The sequence below is a fragment of the Eschrichtius robustus genome, chromosome 2, assembly GCF_028021215.1.
Source record: "Eschrichtius robustus isolate mEscRob2 chromosome 2, mEscRob2.pri, whole genome shotgun sequence".
Classification (NCBI taxonomy): Eukaryota; Metazoa; Chordata; class Mammalia; order Artiodactyla; family Eschrichtiidae; genus Eschrichtius; species Eschrichtius robustus.
The window spans coordinates 77,001,876-77,024,116 of NC_090825.1; the positions used below are offsets into that span (position 1 = coordinate 77,001,876).

General features: G+C 38.6%; 1 protein-coding gene across 1 annotated transcript in view; it reads right to left on the reverse strand.

Moving 5' to 3' along the window:
- The window catches only part of SPATA9 (spermatogenesis associated 9), a 34,691-nt gene extending 27,662 nt beyond the window's left edge, over positions 1–7,029 (reverse strand). Inside the window, 2 exon segments of the mRNA XM_068535654.1 lie at positions 6,728–6,816; positions 6,969–7,029. Of these exon segments, the coding sequence (XP_068391755.1) occupies positions 6,728–6,816; positions 6,969–7,029 (150 nt within the window).
- Positions 7,030–22,241: the final 15,212 nt, after the last annotated feature.

The window sequence follows — 22,241 nt, forward strand, 5'->3', positions numbered from 1 at the left end:
CTATTTCATTTATTTCTGATCTGATCTTTATGATTTCTTTTCTTCTGCTAACTTTGGGTTTTGTTTGTTCTTCTTTCTCTTAGGTGTAAGTTCTTTTAGGTGTAAGGATAGATTGTTTGAGATTTTTCTTGTTTCTTGAGTTAGGCTTGTATAGCTATAAACCTCTCTCTTAGAACTGCTTTTGCTACAGCCCATAGGTTTTGGATCATCGTGTTTTCATTGTCATTTGTTTCTAGGCATTTTTTGATTTCCTCTTTGATTTCTTCAGTGATCTCTTGGTTAATTAGTAACGTATTGTTTAGCTTCCATGTATTTGTGTTTTTTACGTTTTTTTCCATAATTCATTTCTAATCTCATAGCGTTGTGGTCAGAAAAGATGTTTGATATGATTTCAATTTTCTTAAATTTACTGAGGCTTGATTTGTGACCCAAGATGTGATCAATCCTGGAGAATGTTCTGTGCGCACTTGAGAAGAAAGTGTAATCTGCTGTTTTTGGATGGAATGTCCTATAAATATCAATTAAATCTATCTGGTCTATTGTGTCATTTAAAGCTTGTGTTTCGTTATTAATTTTCTGTTTGGATGATCTGTCCATTGGTGTAAGTGAGGTGTTAAAGTCCCCCACTATTATTGTGTTACTGTCGATTTCCTCTTTTATAGCTCTTAGCAGTTGCCTTATGTATTGAGGTGCTCCTATGTTGGGTGCATATATGTTTATAATTGTTATATCTTCTTCTTGGATTGATCCCTTGATCGTTATGTAGTGTCCTTCCTTGTCTCTTGTAACATTCTTTATTTTAAAGTCTATTTTATCTGATATGAGTATTGCTACTCCGGCTTTCTTTTGATTTCCATTTGCATGGAATATCTTTTTGCATCCCTTCACTTGCACTCTGTATGTGTCCCTAGGTCTGACGTGGGTCTCTTATAGACAGCATATATATGGGTCTTGTTTTTGTATCCATTCAACAAGCCTGTGTCTTTTGGTTGGAGCATTTAATCCATTCACGCTTAAGGTAATTATTGATATGTATGTTCCTATGACCATTTTCTTAATTGTTTTGGGTTTGTTTTTGTAGGTCCTTTTCTTCTCTTGTGTTTCCCACGTAGAGAAGTTCCTTTAGCATTTGTTGTAGAGCTGGTTTGGTGGTGCTGAATTCGCTTAGCTTTTGCTTATCTGTAAAGCTTTTGATTTCTCCATGGAATCTGAATGAGATCCGTGCTGGGTAGAGTAATCTTGGTTGTAGGTTCTTCTCTTTCATCACTTTAAGTATATCATGCCACTCCCTTCTGGGTTGTAGAGTTTCTGCTGAGAAATCAGCTGTTAACCTTATGGGAGTTCCCTTGTATGTTATTTGTCACTTTTCCCTTGCTGCTTTCAATAATTTTTCTTTGTCTTTAATTTTTGCCAGCTTGATTACTATGTGTCTCAGCGTGTTTCTCCTTGGGTTTATCCTGTATGGGACTCGCTGCGCTTCCTGGACTTGGGTGGCTATTTCCTGTCCCATGTTAGGGAAGTGTTCGACTATAATCTCTTCAAATATTTTCTCTGGTCCTTTCTCTCTCTCTTCTCCTTCTGGGACCTCTATAATGCGAATGTTGTTGTGTTTAATGTTGTCCCAGAGGTCTCTTAGGCTGTGTTCATTTCTTTTCATTCTTTTTTCTTTATTCTGTTCCACAGCAGTGAATTCCACCATTCTGTCTTCCAGGTCACTTATCCATTCTTCTGCCTCAGTTATTCTGCTATTGATTCCTTCTAGTGTATTTTTCATCTCAGTTATTGTATTGTTCATCTCGGTTTGTTTGTTTTTTAATTCTTCTAGGTCTTTGTTAAACATTTCTTGCATCGTCTCGATCTTTGCCTCCATTCTTTTTCCGAGGTCCTGGATCATCTTCACTATGATTATTCTGAAGTCTTTTTCTGGAAGGTTGCCTATCTCCACTTCATTTAGTTGTTTTTCTGGGGTTTTATCTTGTTCCTTCATCTGGTACATAGCTCTCTGCCTTTTCATCTTGTCTATCTTTCTGTGAATGTCAAGTTTAACACAGTTTTGACAGGAGACGTATTACAGCCACAGGCGTTAGTTTCTGCAAAAATCCCCTGGGTCAATAATTTGTTAATTAGATCCCATTTGTTTATTTTTGTTTTTATTTTCATTACTCTAGGAGGTAGATACTTCCTTTAAGTCTTAATTCAAGAATCACTTTCTCACTAAGACCCTCTTGGTCACCCTACCTTTCCCATCAATTGTTCTCCCCATCCCTACCCCTACTTCATATCCTTTCTCTGCTATGTGCTTTCTTTCCCTTAAGACCTACCATTAATATAATATGTAGTTTATTTTCCTTGTTTACTGGTTTTCTACTTGACTAGGTTATAAGTTTCGGGGTTTTTTTAGGACATAAGTTTTACGGCAGCAGTGTTCTATATCCATCTGGCTCACTGATCTTTCCCCAGTGCCTAGAATAGTGTCTGGCACATAGTAGGTGCTCTACAAATATATTCATTTAAATGAACGAATGAAAAATATCAGAAAAATATAACAAGTTAGTATTGAAAAAATTTGGAAAAATATAACAAATATTAAATTAGAAACTACCCAGAAAGATTTCAGTGCACAATGTGCTCTGCAAATTTTCACAATAATGATAGTGTCCCACAAGAAACAACTCACCAAAGACAAAAATACAACTGAATTATCGAACACTCTAGTTACAATTCTACTCTCATTATATTTAGAAACCCCAATACCAATACAAGTAATTTCCAGACATCACTGGTGCATCCCCAGTGAAACCGTGCCCCACAAGGTTAAAAAGCTCATTCTGAAACTGTGCCCCATAGGGTTAACAGAAACTGGTGACTGACAGCAATTCTTTAGCTTGTCTTACAGAACAGCAGATAAGGGAGAGTCCTGTTAAAAACCCCTATGCTTGTAATCTGCCTTCACTGATCAAGCTTGCCTTAACTGTTCCTGCAAATTGTGTACCTTCCAAGCTGCACGTAGCTTAGACAAATACTGTATATCACCAGACTCCTTTAACCACCCCATACAGATAACACCTCTGACATATGGGTCATTACAGTAATGGCTGCTTCAGAAACATGGAGCTAATCTTGCCCAGTTCAAACTGGTCAAGACCACTTGACCATTCAACTGAGCCTGCTCAAGTGTGCAATGGGTGACCTTTTGACATCTGAGGGCTGAAAGTTCCACCCTCAGATCATGCGAACACCCACATTTTCTGAACATACATCCTGTGAAGAAGCATGTAACTCAGATATGCCTGCAGAGAGCAGACATTACCTCACCTTTTTCCTGCCTCCAAACACCTTCACCAGCATCTCTGACTACCCTATACTCGTCATGCACAAATAATCCAAGCCCCTTGTCTTTGGGGAGGTGGATCAGAGATTTGCTCTCCTGTTTCCTCACTTGGCTGCCTCTTGAATAAACCCTTTCTCTGCTGCAAACCTCAGCGTCTCAGCATTAGGCTTTCTGCATATCGGGCAAAGAAACCTGGTTTGGTAACACCAGCAGTTTTTGTCCCACATGTTTAAAAAAAAAAAAAGAAAGCATAGAGAATTCAGAAAAATGTATCTACAGATGTAAAAGCCAAAATTTTGCACGGATTCTATTATGCTCTGTCTACAATCCTCAATTTTGTAGTATACAGTTAAGTGCAAGATAATTACAGAAAATACATAACCACCTTTCATAATTAAAACCCACAAAATTGACCCTGTTTCCCATAAAAGATTTCTCTCATTCAAGTGAAGATTATCTGAATTAAAAATTTCTAATTCCCTAATTGTAGCATGCATTTTTTCATTCGTTCAAATTTAAAAGTTTAATATTTTAAAGTCCTCATATGGAAATCATTTGCAATTTGCAAGTGTAAACCTTAAAAAGTTACTTTTACTAAAAGATGTGGATACTGAGCGTATTGGGGTCTGGGCTGGTTGGAAGGGAGGGATTGGAGAGTACAAGAACTTAGAAGCCAGGACCTCAAGTCAAAATTCTAAAATTAACTTTCCCCAGCCCCAGAAAAAAAATGTCCTTCAAAATCTTTAGCCATGAAGAACTATTTAATAGCCATTATTCTCTGTGTATTCCTCTATAAAAATTCCACCACCATCACTCCCACCAAATCTCTAAATCTTTTTTTTTTACTCCAGGCCAGCAACATGGCTTTTTCCTAAATAAATAAAAATACCAATCACAAAACTTTAAATTTAAAATACAACCCAATTAATAAAGCCCTCTAAGTAGTCTTAAAACCATTCTTTTCAGTATGTTTGGGAACTATGGACCACACTAGAAATAATAAAATCTGCAACATTTATAATCTGACCTTTAAAAATAATCTAGTTAAGAACAGAGTATTAGCATTGTTTTCTGGATAATTTATTTTTGAAGAGCAAATAACTTCAATGTGTTACAATATCCCCTAACTACTCAGGTTTCCTGCCACTCTCAGCAACACTTTCTTCAAAGTAAATGGTGGAAAAAGAACAATGTAAGTGTTTTGAAAATGAGAAATAAAGTAACTTTATGTTTATGTTCTTCTCTTGGGTTGGGTATAGCTCTTATAAGTGAACGACTTCAGGGATTTGGAAATAGGAACTTAAGAGTTCTTTGGGGATCAGAATATCAATCTATTTCACATAAAGCATACTTATGGCTCTAGTGATAATGAGGCTATGCAGAGGGTAGGAAGAGAGGAAGGGAGTTGGAAAGAAAGTTGCAACTTTGATTAAATAAAACCCAGTTTCTCTAATGTTGGCAATGGTGGGAGAATCACAACTTGGAAGGACAACAGGGCTTTCCAGGCCTAGGCTTCCTTGGCTTTACCTTGAGGTTTTCTCAATAATTACTGACACTACTGTGCTGGCCTTAACCATTTTACATCCTAGACCAAGCATCTCTTTCCTTAATACTCCAGAGCATAGCCAAGAAAAGTCTCTCATGTTTCAAAAGAATTTATACCAAGACTAGGGGAATACAAAAAGAGGAAGCAACTAGACACCAAGATTAAGATATGGAATTACAAAATCCATTTTGCCCTCTAGAGCTTTTAAGGCTTATCCTCTGCTACTTAGCCAGCCACCACCTAGATGCCATCTTACCACTGTGCATCCAGATACTGACATTTCAGTATCACCCCTTCCTAAAGTCTAGACCCAAGACTGACGCCATTTATTCAAATTTACTTAACATTCTGGAAACATGCTATGATGTTTCATACATTTTTGGCATGATACTGCTTCCTTTGGAATAGTTTTCCCTGTTCCTACCCACTTACCGGATCCCTTTCTTCACCTTGAGAATTCCAATTCATCCTCTGAGACCCAGTCTAAGCATCTTTCCTCCATGAAGTCTTCTCTGACTACCCTATGTAGAGTCATTCCTTCCTCTAAATTGTATATGCCTCTTACCATATTCCATTGCAATTACTTGTTTATAACTCTGTCTCCATGAGATTAAGCTCACTGACTGAAGGAACCCTGCCTTGTTTAATCTCTGTATTCCTTCTTCCCAGTTCCAGGCAAAGTATTTATTAAGTGTCTAATGCCTGGTTATCTGGATGAATGGTTAAAGGTAGCTCTAATACCTCTCCTTTGGAATGAAATATACAGACTTTGTGATTACTATGTTACTCACAGAGCTTTTTTGTTTACTTCCAGGTTTTAGCTATGTTCCTCATGTTGACATTGCCAAAAGTCTGATTTCTGGATAAGTAGGTTGTTACTGTACCATATAACTTTACAACATATTCTATTCCAACTGTGGCCAAAATGACTAAAACAACACTTTTCCATTAAGAGTTGTGTACTTTTGGGACTTCCATTGTGGTCCAGTGGCTAAGACTCTGTGCTTCCAGAGCACAAGGGGGCAAGGGGGCCCGGGTTCGATCCCTGGTCAGGAAACCAGACCCCACATGCCACAACTAAGAGTTCACATGCTGCAACTAAAGATCCCGTGTGCCACAACAAAGATCTCACATGCCACAACAAAGATCCTGCATGCCACAATGAAGATCCCACATACCCCAACTAAGACCCGGTGCAGCCAAATAAATAAATATTTTTTGAAAACGAGTTGTGTACTTTTGAGTAAATCAGGTTACATGTGTCCCCTAAACAAGATGTTACTTTTTCCTAACTAAATGTCTTTACGATTCTCTACCTATCTCCTTCCACTCCCAATATTATATCTAAAACCTTTTTGCAACAGACGTTTAAAACATATGCATATATACTTTGTTTAAATTGATATCACTATTTTCTTTCCACATTAAAACACACACCCATGCCATATTTATCTTTCCATTGTTATAACTTGTGTCAGTTATGTTTTTTCACTGACTTAATTGCCACAGATTTTAAAGTACATCTAGGTATTTTTCTGATTTTATATTAAGCAAATCTTAAGTCAACTACATTGCAATTGTATCTATGAGAAAGTTCTGGATTTCCAATCTAATGGTAGTGTGACTGTCCTTAAACTTTATTTATCTTTCTACCTCACTTCCTTGTCCACAGTCTTTCTGCTTTCCGTAGACCCCTCGCAATGAGTAAGAGTTGAAATGGTGTTTTTCTGAGGTGAAAGTAATGTTTTCCTAAGCTTCAAATACTGATCTCAAAATCACAAATTAAATAATTGGTACTAAAAATACAATATACTTTTTATAATCCTTTCAAAGTTATAAAATCACATTACCTAATTAGACTGTGATAATCTTAGGATGGTAGGGAATTCATCTTTAAACTCATCTATAAGGCCCATGATTACTTTCTGGATTCCCTCGACTAAGACAAAAGAAGTTAGGGGGTTAAAAAAAAAAGCTTAACTAAAAATCCCCTAAACATAATTTAAAAGATCATGGAACACTGGGTCCACCTTGGGGATTTAATTCCCAGTTTCCACACCCATATCCCCTTTACAAGAAGATTGTGCATACTTCTTCCAGAAAAGTTCTTCAACACCTGCCCACATATCCACCCAACAGGTTTGACTGGCATGTTGAGTTCTTGCGTGGGTTCCTAGTTCGTGGCAAGCTTACAGGCCTGGGCACTGCTTGTCCTACTCTACCATTAGTGAGGGATGGCAGCCCTCCACTCAGGAACGCAGGCAAGGACAGAACCTGCAGCTCACTGCAGGGATTCTCTGTTACTTCACAATGGGCCTCTGAGAACTTGTTACAGAATCCTCTGAAATCACTCTGGCAGTGAGGAGGAAGAGTGTGTTTGGAGGCACAAGGGGAGGAGAAATGGGATTGAAAAATGAAGCACACTAAGGAGTTCTGCAATATGAATTGGATTTTGTCCCAATTTCTGCAGTGATACTTCAATTATTGGATCACCTGAGAACAAAGCTCCCTTTGAAAAAAGTTGGCATACGCTTTAAAAGAAATGCTTCACATTTGATGCCACGTGGAAGAGAAACACCAGCAGTTAACTCAGAAAGACTTCTGAACAGGTTGTTTTTCCTTCACCCAAATGAGGATCACTAGATCAGACCCAGGCAAAATCGTGAAGTCTTTGGTTTGCCTTCTTTAAAATCTCAACCTTTTTTTCTTCTTCATCTTTGTCTCTTCTAGTACTCTCCCACTTCAGATGACCATTATTTTCCCCTTATCAAACATGGGAAGAACTGCATATTATGCAGACTTGATTGACTACCTGGTTATATTTTAGTGTGGATGAGCTGAGTTGGTTAACTCAAATCCCATTTTATTTATTTTTTTATTAATTTTTTAAAATAAATTTATTTATTTTATTTATTTTTGGCTGCGTTGGGTCTTCGTTGCTGTGTGCGGCTTTCTCTAGTTGTGGCAAGCAGGGGCTATTCTTCGGTGTGGTGCGCGGGCTTCTCGTTGCGGTGGCTTCTATTGTTGGGGAGCACAGGCTCTAGGCACGTGGGCTACAGTAGTTGTGGCACACGGGCTCAGTAGTTGTGGCTCACGGGCTCTAGAGCGCAGGCTCAGTAGTTGTGGCACATGGGCTTAGCTGCTCCGCGGCATGTGGGATCTTCCCGGGCCAGGGCTCGAACCCGTGTCCCCTGCATTGGTAGGCAGATTCTTAACCACTGCGCCACCCAAAAATCCCATTTTAATTTGAAGCCTTTATATTTAACTGCAGCTAGATGGATTTCTTTGGCAAGCATAAAACTGGCTGCTGGAGGTCTATTTAGGGGAAATGTCGGGAAAGAGAAATGTTCATCAAAGGATTCCTCTAGATTGTGAAGCCTGCCAGATCCCCAGCTTTCACTTTGTCCTTAGTCCTTGTCTGCCTGAGAATACTCTCCATCACAGCACAACCACCTCTCTGAACCTTAACAGAACCTGCTTTCCTCCATCATAAATCTAATGCTTAAGAAAATTATACCCTTAACATTTGGAAAGTGAAATCTATTGCCAGAAAGAATTATTAGACAATGATGAACACACAAACTGGGAGTCTATAAGAAAGTGAAAACTTTATTTGTCCTATTAAGATAACTTGGCTATCAGAGTCTACCAGAGTAACGTCTGTTAGGACCTGCTCTCTCTGGTCTACTTCTATGTTCTCCACTCCCATCAACTCCCTAATTCTTTTTTCCATCTGCCCACCCTCAATGTCCTAGCTCCCAGTTGTTTCACTCAGTTTTCTTTTCATCCATTTTCACCCTCCTAGGCAGCCTATAAAACTAACAAATCTACAAGAAAAACATATCATGTTAATATTTCCCACACTTCAAGCTTAACTGACTCTTTGTTAATTATTCTAACAAAATTCTTTTTGTCTTTTCTTTCTTAATGACCCTCTCTCAGGATGGGGAGTGGTAGAAAAAGGCAGGGGGTGATAAGTAAAAACATTCCACCTTGCCACACTTAACATTTGTGACCATATCTGAAAATGTTTTGGTTTTTATTTAATCATATCTTATACCTATATCCTTACACATCTTACATTATTACAGATAAAGTTATTTGAAATAATGTCAATGGTTATCTTTAGTTGTTATTCTTTACAACTCATAATTGAGTGCTCCATACTTATAAAATAAATTCTAATAAGAATCTGAGGCAGTTTGTATGTAGGATGTTTGAAAATTGAATCATTTGAAATGTACTAAGGGAACTTATTCTTTAAAAGTAACTAACCTTAGATAAATTCTTTTATAAGGTAAATAACCATCTTTTTCCCACGAAAAATAAATACCTGCTATGTATCTTGTAAATACAGATTTTCAAAGATGTTTCAAAATAGATATAACATTTTGCTTCTCCTTAAAAATTATTTAATAACTATATTCTACAATTCCAGTTGGGTACCATTAGTATGGTACCCAACCATATTAATGGATGGAAAGACCGATGGAAGTCCTCAAATAGTTACAGTAAAATGACAGGCCACACAGGGAACAGAATTAGCAACATTGGCATTGCTACCCAACTTTGGGAACTGCTGAGGTTCATTAGATGGTAGGAAGCTGGGAAGCAGATTTGTTGTTGTCTGTTTCCTGCATCACAATATAAACTTCATGAGCTCAGGGTCTTTGGTTGGCTCAAGGCTATATTCCCAATATGTAGATAATGCTTTTACAATTTTACAAAAATATTTCCTGGAAGAATATAATCATATTTGTTACTTACGTCTTAGGCAGGATGAAAATTTTTATCATTAACAAATTCACCATGGAGTCAATTAACTGATATGTAAATGCAAAACAAGACACATTACATATACATACACACACATAATGTTTATCAAACACTATGGGAAGAAAACTTTTTTTCCCCACACACAAAGCACATTTTAATTTATTTTACCCATGACAGTGACATGACCTAAATAATTAACTGAATTAATTCAAGATGAGCGCAGTAAGAACTAGAAAATAGATACACTGGGAACATATGTCTTTGATTTTTCTTTACACTTTTTTAGCTAGATAATACTGAGTAGATTAATTGCAGCCTATTATTCTATATATTTGAGGATAGAAAATAAAAGTGTAGCAAGTTCATGGATTTAGTACCGATAAAAACATGAGTAAATGAAAATATATGATGCAGTAGAGATCAAAAGAATATACCTGTAATACACACTACTATATATAAAATAGATAACTCATAAGGACCTACTGTATGGCACAGGGAACTCTACTCAATACTCATTCGTTCATATGGCTGAGTAATATTCTATTGTATGTATATACCACATCTTCCTAATCTAGTCATCTATCGATGGGCATTTAGGTTGTTTCCATGTCTTGGCTACTGTAAATAGTACTGCTATGAACATTGGGGTGCATGTATCTTATCGAATTAGAAGTTTTTTGAGTGACTTTAGAACACAGTTCAGAACATTCCAAGGACAAAAAGAACTAGAAAAGCCATTTTAGATTTCATTCAGTCATTTCCTTGGAAGTACTGATATTGGTTTTGTTATTTGAAATTATTTTCCTCATAATGCAGTATAAACACATTTTGGGGTTAATAATGTTAGGAATCAAGAATTTCAGGATAAGAGAAAAAAAAACCTAATTATAAAATCAAAGAACAAAATAAAACACTGTAATGTTAAACAGAATTGACTATATCATCATAAACTCATGATTTTTAAAAATACATTTTTTCTAGCTATACAGAATGAAATAACTAGAAACATTGCCAACACAGTAGAAAAGAGCACCCCTAGCACCCAGATTCTGGGCCTCTTTTTTAAAATTAATTAATTAATTAATTAATCTATTTATTTATTTTTGGCTGTTGCTGCATGCAGGCTTTCTCTAGTTGCGGTGAGCAGGGGCTACTCTTCGTTGTGGTGTGCAGGTTTCTCATTGCGGTGGCTTCTCTTGTTGTGGAGCATGGGCTCTAGGCACATGGGCTTCAGTAGTTGTGGGCTCTAGAGCGCAGGCTCAGTAGTTGTGGCACACGGGCTTAGTTGCTCCACGGCATGTGGGATCTTCCTGGACCAGGGCTCAAACCCATGTCCCCTGCATTGGCATGTGGATTCTTAACCACTGCACCACCAGGGAAGTCCCTTTGGGCTTTAATATAATTCCCCCCTACCATGAGCCAGGACTCCTTGAAGAAATAGCTGACATCAGTCTGCAGCAGCAGAAGTACAAGATGAAGCAAGGAGATCTCAGGCCAGAAAGGAAGAAAGCTTTTTGAAGATTAATGGGGTCCTATTAGGAGGACACAGAAGGCAGCTGGAAGGAGCTACAAAGGCCTCCTTTACAATGGAAGACTCAGGCCATGTGAATGTTCACTGCTGCACTAATTGTAATATCAAGAAATTGTAAGCAACCCAAACATCCATTCTTCAACTACAGAATGAATAAATCAATTATAATATACCCATAATGGTTACTCTACAGCAGTAAAGATGAACGAATTACAGCTACATGCAACATCGTGAATAAATCTCAGTAATACAATAATTTTGAATGAGAAAAAGCAAGATACAGAAAAAAAAGCAGAGCATGATTTCATTTATATGAAGTTCAAAAACACTCAAAACTAAGCAATATATTAGGAGTACACATATATGTGGCAAAAGAGAGAAAAAAACCAAGGGAACCATAAACATAAAATTCAGGATAGTGGTTACTATTTCTGAGAGAAGAATGAAGAGATGGGGTTGGACAAGGCCACATAAGGATTTTGAAGGTAATGGTAGTGTAATTTTTCTAAAACTTAATCATGTGTACGGGTATCGAAGGACTATAATCTTTATCCCTTACAACGATATATAAATATATCTTCTCAATATTTAATAAAAACAATGAAAGGAAATAACCTGTTGAACAAATTTCTGTAACAACTTTGGTAAAAAGACAGTCATTAAAAGCTATTCCAGTAATAATGGTAAAGGGACTTTTTTCATTCATTCGATATTTACTGAGCACCTACTATGTGTCATCACTGTTCAGTACTGGGAATAGGGTAGTGAATAAAATAGACAAAAACCGGGCTTCCCTGGTGGCGCAGTGGTTGAGAATCTGCCTGCCAGTGCAGGGGACACGGGTTTGAGCCCTGGTCTGGGAAGATCCCACACGCCGCGGAGCAACTAGGCCCATGAGCCACAACTACTGAGCCTGCGCGTCTGGAGCTTGTGCTCCGCAACAAGGGAGGCCGCGACGGTGAGAGGCCTGCACACCGCGATGAAGAGTGGCCCCCGCTCGCCGCAACTAGAGAAAGCCCATGCACAGAAACGAAGACCCAACACAGCCAAAAATAAATAAATTAATTAATTAAATTAAATTTAAAAAATAGACAAAAACCCTTGCTCTACTGGAACTTACATCCAGTGGAACAGAATCAAACTATGTGCTATTTTCTATGGACCTAGAAAAGCCATTTCTTTCATTAGTAACTTGCTCAGATTTTGAGGTGAATATTTCACAACTATATTCTATATAACATGTGAAAAAACTAACTACATATGATATAAAATATTCTTCTGATTGAAAAGACCTTATTTTAGCCTTAGAAAAGTTTATGTTACAAATCTATGTTTTAGATGAAAATCTTTCTTTTCTTACATCTCCCTCTTCAAATCTGTAGTCATAACCAGAAATAAGAGTTTTTGAGCAGCTACGTATCTTCTAATAGACATCTCCACTTTGGAAACAGGCAATCTAAAATTGAAGCCTTTCAAGCAAAGCAATATTAAACACATTTAAGTATCCATAGTCCACATATTTTTATGGCCTTTGGTTAGAGTCTCAGACTTATCTGCTTTAGGCTGTAACCTCTGCCAGGCATGACTAAAAATATGGATTTTGTATTTTGGTCCCTTCCCTTATAGACATAGAATGTATAGCTTAATTGCCTTGATACTTAAGCAGCTCTCCCTGGTCAAACCAATAATACTCAAACATAATGAAAAAGAAAACCGGTGAATTCCATATAATTATATATAATTATAAAATAGAAAATTGTTATGTTCACTCAAAGGAGCTAAAAATGAAAAACACTGAAGGATGCAGTCCACTCTTTCTTTGACCCAGCACTTTGACAGCAAGTTGATGACACGTCTTTAAAGCTGAGCCCAGACAAGATATAATTCACCATATGCATATTTATGTAAACTTACCATGAGACTACATTTATGTTCAGCCAGTACCAACCAATCCTCTTAAGTATTTCTGAGGTATTTGTACAAAAATATTCTTACAAGTTAAAAGTGTGATAAATTATACAATTATAATAACAATGCTCTTTATTTTAAAATGAAGTCCTCTTGGCCAATGATTCACATTGCATCTGCCTAATTTGTAGTTATTATTCAATTTTCACACGAACAAGTCGATAAAGCCCAAAATTAAACATGTCTAATATGCGTTATCTAGGCAATTAGAAGACTGGGAAATCAAGATTTGTTTTTCTTTTAAAGGGTGTAGTAAAGCCAGATTATTTTTTCAGATTCTACTTACGTTAAGAAAACAGGATGGTGTTGTGGACTGTACATAAGTATTACTATCTCTCTACAAATGACGAACCAGGCTCTGAGGAATTTAGAAAGTATCCCCAAACCAGGAAGCGGCAGAGCAAGGACTCTTGTCTAGATTCCCTTTCAAAATTTTGAATTCTCCTCACCAGCATATGGCCTCTCTTAGATGGAGCGAGTGACTTTCAAGAGCAGAAAGAAAAATGAGAGAATAACAATAGGCGAAATATTCTAAAATGGTCTAAGAAATTTAGAAAAAGGTTCGGATGATCAAAAATTCTATTATGGAAGGCTTTCACCTTCTCAATCAAAATCTGAGTGTCCACTGTATACCAGGGACCTGGGACACAAAAATGAACAGAAAAAGTCCTTGATCTAAATAAAGGACCAGGCAATATAAAACAAACACTTTCAAAGAAAATTACAATAAAATATTATAAAAGCAGTAACACAAAGTGCTCTCTATACAAGCAAGAGAAAGGGCGCCAACTTTGGGTGGCCAAAGTCTGAAAAGATTTTATTTGAGAAACACGTCAGACACTGTGCAAGAAACTGGGGAAAGTGATAAATAAAACAGATGGTATTGCCGCTCTCACAGAGCTTGCATTACAGTAGGAGAACAGACAGCAAATAAATGAGGTCATCCCATGTAGTAATAAATGCCATAATGGAAATTAAACTGAGCAACATACAGAGACAACTGGGCCACCACTTTCAGTTGGAATGTCAAGGAAGAACACTTGAGACAACGAGAAACACCTGAGAAGTCAGGGTTGTATGCCGCTTCCAATCATTATCACTTAACTTCTGGGGCAAAATCATTAAGTTTTTAAAAAATCAGCACTGGGACTTCCCTGGTGGCACAGTGGTTAAGAATCTGCCTGCCCGTACGGTTTTGGTAGAAGGACGTGCTCTCACTCCCTCTTGCGAGAACACCAGCATCACAACTAACTGCTGAACAATCATCGACAGGAAGACACTGGAACTCACCAAAAAAGATACCCCACATCCAACAAAAAAGGAGAAGCCACTATGAGACGGGAAGAGGGGCGCAATCACAATAAAATCAAATCCCATAACTGCTGGGCAGGTGACTCACAAACTGGAGAACACTTATACCACAGAAGTCCACCCACTGGAGCGAAGGTTCTGAGCCCCATGTCAGGCTTCCAAACTTGGGAATCTGGCAACAGGAGGAGGAATTCCTACAGAATCAGACCTTGGAGGCTAGCGGGATTTGATTGCAGGACTTTGACAGGACTGGGGGAAAGAGACTCCACTCTTGGAGGGCACACACAGAGCAGTGTGCACATCGGGACCCAGGGGAAGGAGCAGTGACCCCATAGGAAACTGAACCAGAACTAACTGCTAGTGTAGGAGGATCTACTGCAGAGGTGGGAGAATGGCTCTGTCTCACTGTGAGGACAAGGACACTGGTAGCAGAAGTTCTGGGAAGTACTCCTTGGTGTGAGCCCTCACAGAGTCTGCCATTAGCCCCATCAAAGAGCTCAGGTAGGCTCCATTGTTGGGTGGCCTCAGGCCAAACAACCAACAGGGAGGGAACCCAGCCACACCCATCAGCAGTCAAGTGGATTAGAGTTTTACTGAGCTCTGCCCACCAGAGCAACAGCCAGCTCTACCCACCACCAGTCCCTCCCATCAGGAAACTTGCACAAGCCGCTTAGATAGCCTCATCCACCAGAGGGCAGACAGCAGAAGCAAGAAGAACTACAATCCTGAAGCATGTGGAACAAAAACCACATTCACAGAAAGATAGACAAGATGAAAAGACACAGGGCTATGTACCAGATGAAGGAACAAGATAAAACCCCAGAAAAACAACTAAATGAAGTGGAGATAGGCAACCTTCCAGAAAAAGAATTCAGAATAATGATAGTGAAGATGATCCAGGACCTCGGAAAAAGAATGGAGGCAAAGATCGAGAAGATGAAAGAAATGTTTAACAAAGACCTAGAAAAATTAAAAAACAAACAAACAGAGATGAACAATACAATTAACTGAAATAAAAACTACACTAGAAGGAATGAATAGCAGAATAACTGAGGCAGAAAAACGGATAAGTGACCTGGAAGACAGAATGGTGGAATTCACTGCTGTGGAACAGAATAAAGAAAAAAGAACGAAAAGAAATGAAGACAGCCTAAGAGACCTCTGGGACAACATTAAATGCAACAACATTCACATCATAGGGGTCCCAGAAGGAAAAGAGAGAGAGAAAGGACCCAAGAAAATATTTGAGATTATAGTCAAAAACTTCCCTAAAACGGGAAAGGAAATAACCACCCAAGTCCAGGAAGTGCAGAGCGTCCCATACAGGATAAACCCAAGGAGAAACACGCCGAGACACATAGTAATCAAGCTGGCAAAAATTAAAGACAAAGAAAAATTATTGAAAGCAGCAAGGAAAAACCGACAAATAACATACAAGGGAACTCCCTTAAGGTTAACAGCTGATTTCTCAGCAGAAATGCTACAAGCCAAAAGGAGTGGCATGATATACTTAAAGTGATGAAAGGGAAGAACCTAAAACCAAGATTACTCCACCCAGCGAGGATCTCATTCAGGCTCAACGGAGAAATCAAAAGCTTTACAGACAAGCAAAAGCTAAAAGAATTCAGCACCACCAAACCAGCTCTACAACAAATGCTAAAGGAACTTCTCTAAGTGGGAAATACAAGAGAAGAAAAGGACCTACATAAACAAACCCAAAACAATTAAAATGGTCATAGGAACATACATATCGATAATTACCTTAAATGTGAATGGATTAAATGCTCCAACCAAAAGACACAGGCTTGCTGAATGGATACAAAAACAAGACCCATATATATGCTCTCTACAAGAGACCCACTTCAGACCTAGGGACACATACAGACTGAAGTGAGGGGATGCAAAAAGATATTCCATGCAAATGGAAATCAAAAGAAAGCCGGAGTAGCAATACTCATATCAGATAAAATAGACTTTAAAATAAAGAATGGTACAAGAGACAAGGAAGGACACTACATAATGATCAAGGGATCAATTCGAGAAGAAGATATAACAATTATAAACATATATGCACCAAACATAGGAGCACTTCAATACATAAGGCAACTGCTAAGAGCTATAAAAGAGGAAATCGACAGTAACACAATAATAGTGGGGGACTTGAACACCTCACTTACACCAATGGACAGATCATCCAAACAGAAAATTAATAACGAAACACAAGCTTTAAATGCCACAATAGACCACATAGATTTAATTGATATTTATAGGACATTCCATCCAAAAACAGCAGATTACACTTTCTTCTCAAGTGCACACGGAACATTCTCCAGGATAGATCACATCTTGGGTCACAAATCAAGCCTCAGTACATTTAAGAAAATTGAAATCATATCAAGCATCTTTTCTGACCACAACGCTATGAGATTAGAAATCAATTACAGGGAAAAAAACGTAAAAAACACAAACACATGGAGGCTAAACAATACGTTACTAAATAACCAAGGGATCACTGAAGAAATCAAAGAGGAAATCAAAAAATACCTAGAGGCAAATGACAATGAAAACATGACGATCCACAACCTACGGGATGCAGCAAAAGCAGTTCTAAGAGGGAATTTTATAGCTATATAAGCCTACCTCAAGAAACAAGAAACATCTCAAATAAACAATTTAACCTCGCACCTAAAAGAACTAGAGAAAGAACAAACAAAACCCAAAGTTAGCAGAAGGAAAGAAATCATAAAGATCAGATCAGAAATAAATGAAATAGAAACAAAGAAAACAATAGCAAAGATCAATAAAACTAAAACCTGGTTCTTTGAGAAGATAAATAAAATTGATAAACCGTTAGCTAGACTCATCAAGAAAAAGAGGGAGAGGACTCAAATCAATAAACTTAGAAATGAAAAAGGAGAAGTTACAACAGACACCGCAGAAATAAAAGCATCCTAAGAGACTACTACAAGCAACTGTATGCCAATAAAATGGACAACCTGGAAAAAATGCACAAATTCTTAGAAAGGTATAACCTTCCAATACTGAACCAGGAAGAAGCAGAAAATATGAACAGACCAATCACAAGTAATGAAATTGAAACTAATTAAAAAATCTCTCAACAAACAAAAGTCCAGGACCAGATGGCTTCACAGATGAATTCTATCAAACATTTACAGAAGAGCTAACACCCATCCTTCTCAAACTCTTCCAAAATATTGCAGAGGAAGGATCACTCCCAAACTCATTGTATGAGGCCACCATCACCCTGATACCAAAACCCGACAAAGATACTACAAAAAAAAGAAAATTACAGATCAATATCACTGGTGAATATAGATGCAAAAATCCTCAGCAAACTACTAGCAAACAGAATCCAACAACATATTAAAAGGATCATACACCATGATCAAGTGGGATTTATCCCAGGGATGCAAGGAATCTTCAATATATGCAAATCAATCGATGTGATACACCATATTAACAAACTGAAGAATAAAAACCATATGATCATCTCAATAGATGCAGAAAAAGCTTTTGAAAATTCAACACTGATTTATGACAAAAGCTCTCCAGAAATGGGCATAGAGGGAACCTACCTCAACATAATAAAGGCCATATACAACAAACCCATAGCAAACATCATTCTCAGTGGTGAAAAACTAAAAGCATTTCCTCTAAGATCAGGAACAAGACAAGGATGTCCACTTCCGCCACTAGTATTCAACATAGTTTTGGAAGTCCTAGCCATGGCAATCAGAGAAGAAAAAGAAATAAAAGGAATACACATTGGAAAAGAAGAAGTAAAACTGTCACTGTTTGCAGATGACATGATACTATACATAGAGAATCCTAAAGAAGCCACCAGAAAACTACTAGAGCTAATCAATAAATCTGGTAAAGCTGCAGGATACAAAATTAATGCACAGAAATCTCTTGCATTCCTATAATGATGAAAAATCTGAAAGAGAAATTAAGGAAACACTCCCATTTACCACTGCAACAAAAAGAATAAAATACCTAGGACTAAACCTACCTAGGGAGACAGAAGACCGGTATGCAGAAAACTATAAGACACTGATGAAAGAAATTAAAGATGATACCAACAGATGGAGAGATATTCCATGCTCTTGGATTGGATCAATATTGTGAAAATGACTATATTACCCAAAGCAATCTACAGATTCAATGCAATCCCTATCAAATTACCAATGGCATTTTTTACGCAACTAGAACAAAAAAATCTTAAAATTTGTATGGAGACACAAAAGACCCCGAATAGCCAAAGCAGTCTTGAGGGAAAAAAATGGAGCGGGAGGAATCATACTCCCTGACTTCAGACTATACTATAAAGCTACAGTAATCAAGACAATATGGTACTGGCACAAAAACAGAAACATAGATCAATGGAACAAGATAGGAAGCCCAGAGATAAACCCACGGACCTATGGTCAACTAATCTATGACAAAGGAGGCAAAGATATACACTGGAGAAAAGACAGTCTCTTCAATAAGTGGTGCTGGGAAAACTGGACAGCTACATGTAAAAGAATGAAATTAGAACACTCCCTAACACCAAACACAAAAATAAACTCAAAATGGATTAGAGACCTAAATGTAAGACCAGACACTATAAAACTCTTAAAGGAAAACATAGGAAGAACACTCTTTGACATAAATCACAGCAAGATCTTTTTCGATCCACCTCCTAGAGTAATGGAAATAAAAACAAAAATAAACAAATGGGACCTAATGAAAAGCTTTTGCACACCAAAGGAGACCATAAACAAGACAAAAAGACAACCCTCAGAAAAGGAGAAAATATTTGCAAACGAATCAACGGACAAAGGATTAATCTCCACAATATATAAACAGCTCATGCAGCTCAATATTAAAAAAACAAACAACCCAATCCAAAAATAGGCAGAAGACCTAAATAGACATTTCTCCAAAGAAGACATACAGATGGCCAAGACGCACATGAAAAGCTGCTCAACATCACTAATTATTAGAGAAATGCAAATCAAAACTACAATGAGGTATCACCTCACACCAGTTAGAATGGGCATCATCAGAAAATCTACAAACAACAAATGCTGGAGAGGGTATGGAGAAATGGGAACCCTATTGCACTGTTGGTGGGAATGTAAATTGATACAGCCACTATGGAGAATAGTATGGAGGTTCCTTAAAAAACTAAAAATAGAACTACCATAGGACCCAGCAATCCCATTACTGGGCATATACCCTAAGAAAACCATAATTCAAAACGAGTCATGTACCACAATGTTCACTGCAACCCTATTTACAATAGCCAGGACATGGAAGCAACCTATGTGTCCATCAACAGATGAATGGATAAAGAAGATGTGGCACATATATACAATGGAATATTACTCAGCCATAAAAAGAAATGAAATTGAGTTTTTAAAGTGAGGTAGATAGACTTAGAGACTGTCATACAGAGTGAAGTAAGTGAGAAAGAGAAGAACAAATACCATATGCTAACACATATATATGGAATCTAAAAAAAAAAAAGGTTCTGAAGAACCTAGGGGCAGGACAAGAATAAAGATGCAGACGTAGAGAATGAACTTGAGGACACAGGGAGGGGGAAGGGTAAGCTGGGACGAAGTGAGAGAGTGGCATGGACATACATACACTACCAAATGTAAAATGGATGGCTAGTGGGAAGCAGCCACATAGCACAGGGAGATCAGCTCGGTGCTTTGTGTCCACCTAGAGGGGTGGGTTAGGGAGGGTGGGAGGGAGACGGAAGAGGGAGGAGATATGGGGATATATGTATATGTATAGCTGATTCAGTTTGTTATACAGCAGCAAATAACACACCATTGTAAAGCAATTATACTCCAATAAGATGTTAAAAAATAAATAAATAAATAAAGCAAATGAGAGAATTCAAAAGAATCCACCTGGCAATTCAGGGGACACGAGTTTGCCCGGGTCCGGGAAGATCCCACATGCTGCAGAACGACTAAGCCCGTGCGCCACAACCATTTAGCCTGCACTCTAGAGCCTGCAAGCCACAACTACTGAGCCCGTGCACCACAGCTGCTGAAGCCCGCGTGCCTAGAGCCCATGCTCCGCAACAAGAGAAGCCACGGCAATGACAAGCCCGTTCACTGCAACGAAGGGTAGCCCCCGCTGGCACAACTAGAGAAAGCCCGCGCGCAGCAACGAAGACCCAACGCAGCCAAAAAACAAATAAATAAAATTTAAAAATAAATTAATAAAATAAAGTAAAAACTCAGCACCTTTATTCTACATAGTTTACCTTCAGACTAATAGCATAACTTCTCCATAACTCAAAATCTCTTGATTCCATTTTCATCCTTCCCCAGTATAAAAAAGAAGAAAAATCTCTTTCTTTTTAATCAACAGGGCTGCCCTCAGCCAGGCTGGCCCCAGCAGCGGCCTGGCACTCACTGCCCTGAGGGCTGTCCTCACCTTGGCCAGCTCTCCCGGAAGTGCAGGTTCCGATGAGGCTGCTGCGCTCCCGGTGCACCTCAAGCACGGGCAGGTGGGCAGGTCGGCAGGCGGAGGCCACCAACTCACACTGGCGTTCAGCCACTACCGCTGCATCTCCCCGGGGCCCTCGCTGGCCTCGGGGCTTCAGCCTTCGCCTCCACCGCAGCCTCTCTCACCCAGTTGCAAATGGGCACACTAACCCCCGACTACTACCACTTATCTGTGACGGAGACCTTTGGGCCGGTTCTCATAGGCCCCGCGGCACGTGCCCTGACGTGTGACGTCAACGCGTCACAACGGGGCGTAGCAAAGCCGGGCGTGGGGTGAGGAAGCCTGGGATAGATTTCAGGCGCCGGGACCGCTGGCGTCGGTATTCCAGTACTCTGCGCCTGTCCAAACGTACCCCCAGGGCCGGTTATGGCGCAGTAACCGAGCGGTTGTCTTGGCTTCTCCTCCACTTCACCCCTCCCCCAACTTTGCATGCCCTTGGAGACTGAAATGCCAACCCAGAGAACTGCACTTCTGCCTAAAATCAGAGACACTCAGGCCCCAGGGGTTTGGAACTGCCTGTGGAGAAGAGCAAATGGTGCTGACTGCAGTTGATTCATTTGTGTTGAAAACGCGGGCTCTAGTGATAGGGGTCCTGCCATACATCATTTTGAAGAAAATGGATGGTAGTTTTAGGGAGAAAGCCCAAGAATAGTATCAGCAGAAAATTTAATCCCAGGAGCTAACACTTTAATTTTTGTCAACCCAGTAACCTTTATTGTTCAGAGGTTTCTTCACCCTCAATCCACTCCCCAACCTAAAGTATCAAGTTTTTGTTAAATTACACCAGTAATAATTTTGGAAAAGTCATAAAAAAAAAAAAATAAGGTAGTATGATGTGATGTGAGTAAGGGACCCCAGGATTAGAAGTCAAGAGACCCTGGGATATTAGTGTCAGGCTTGATCTGACTACCTGTAGGAACTACCAGTCACTTAATCCCTCAGCTCAAACTTATTAATCAGTAAAGTGAGGGAGCTGAAATAGAGATCTTCAAATTGTTGAGAGTGTCTGACCTTAGCAACTCTGATACATTATCACAGATAATCACTACATGTTTTTGTAGCTGTAATTTGCCCAGAATGAAAACCAAAAGTTAGGGCACAGTGCAGGGAAAACGACGTACCTATAAAATATTGGCAAGAAAAAAATAAAAGAACAATTCTCAGTCAAAGCAAAATCTCTAAAGTTTAGTTCATTAAACCATACGGTTTTAAAAATATAAAAACGAATACATTTCAAAACT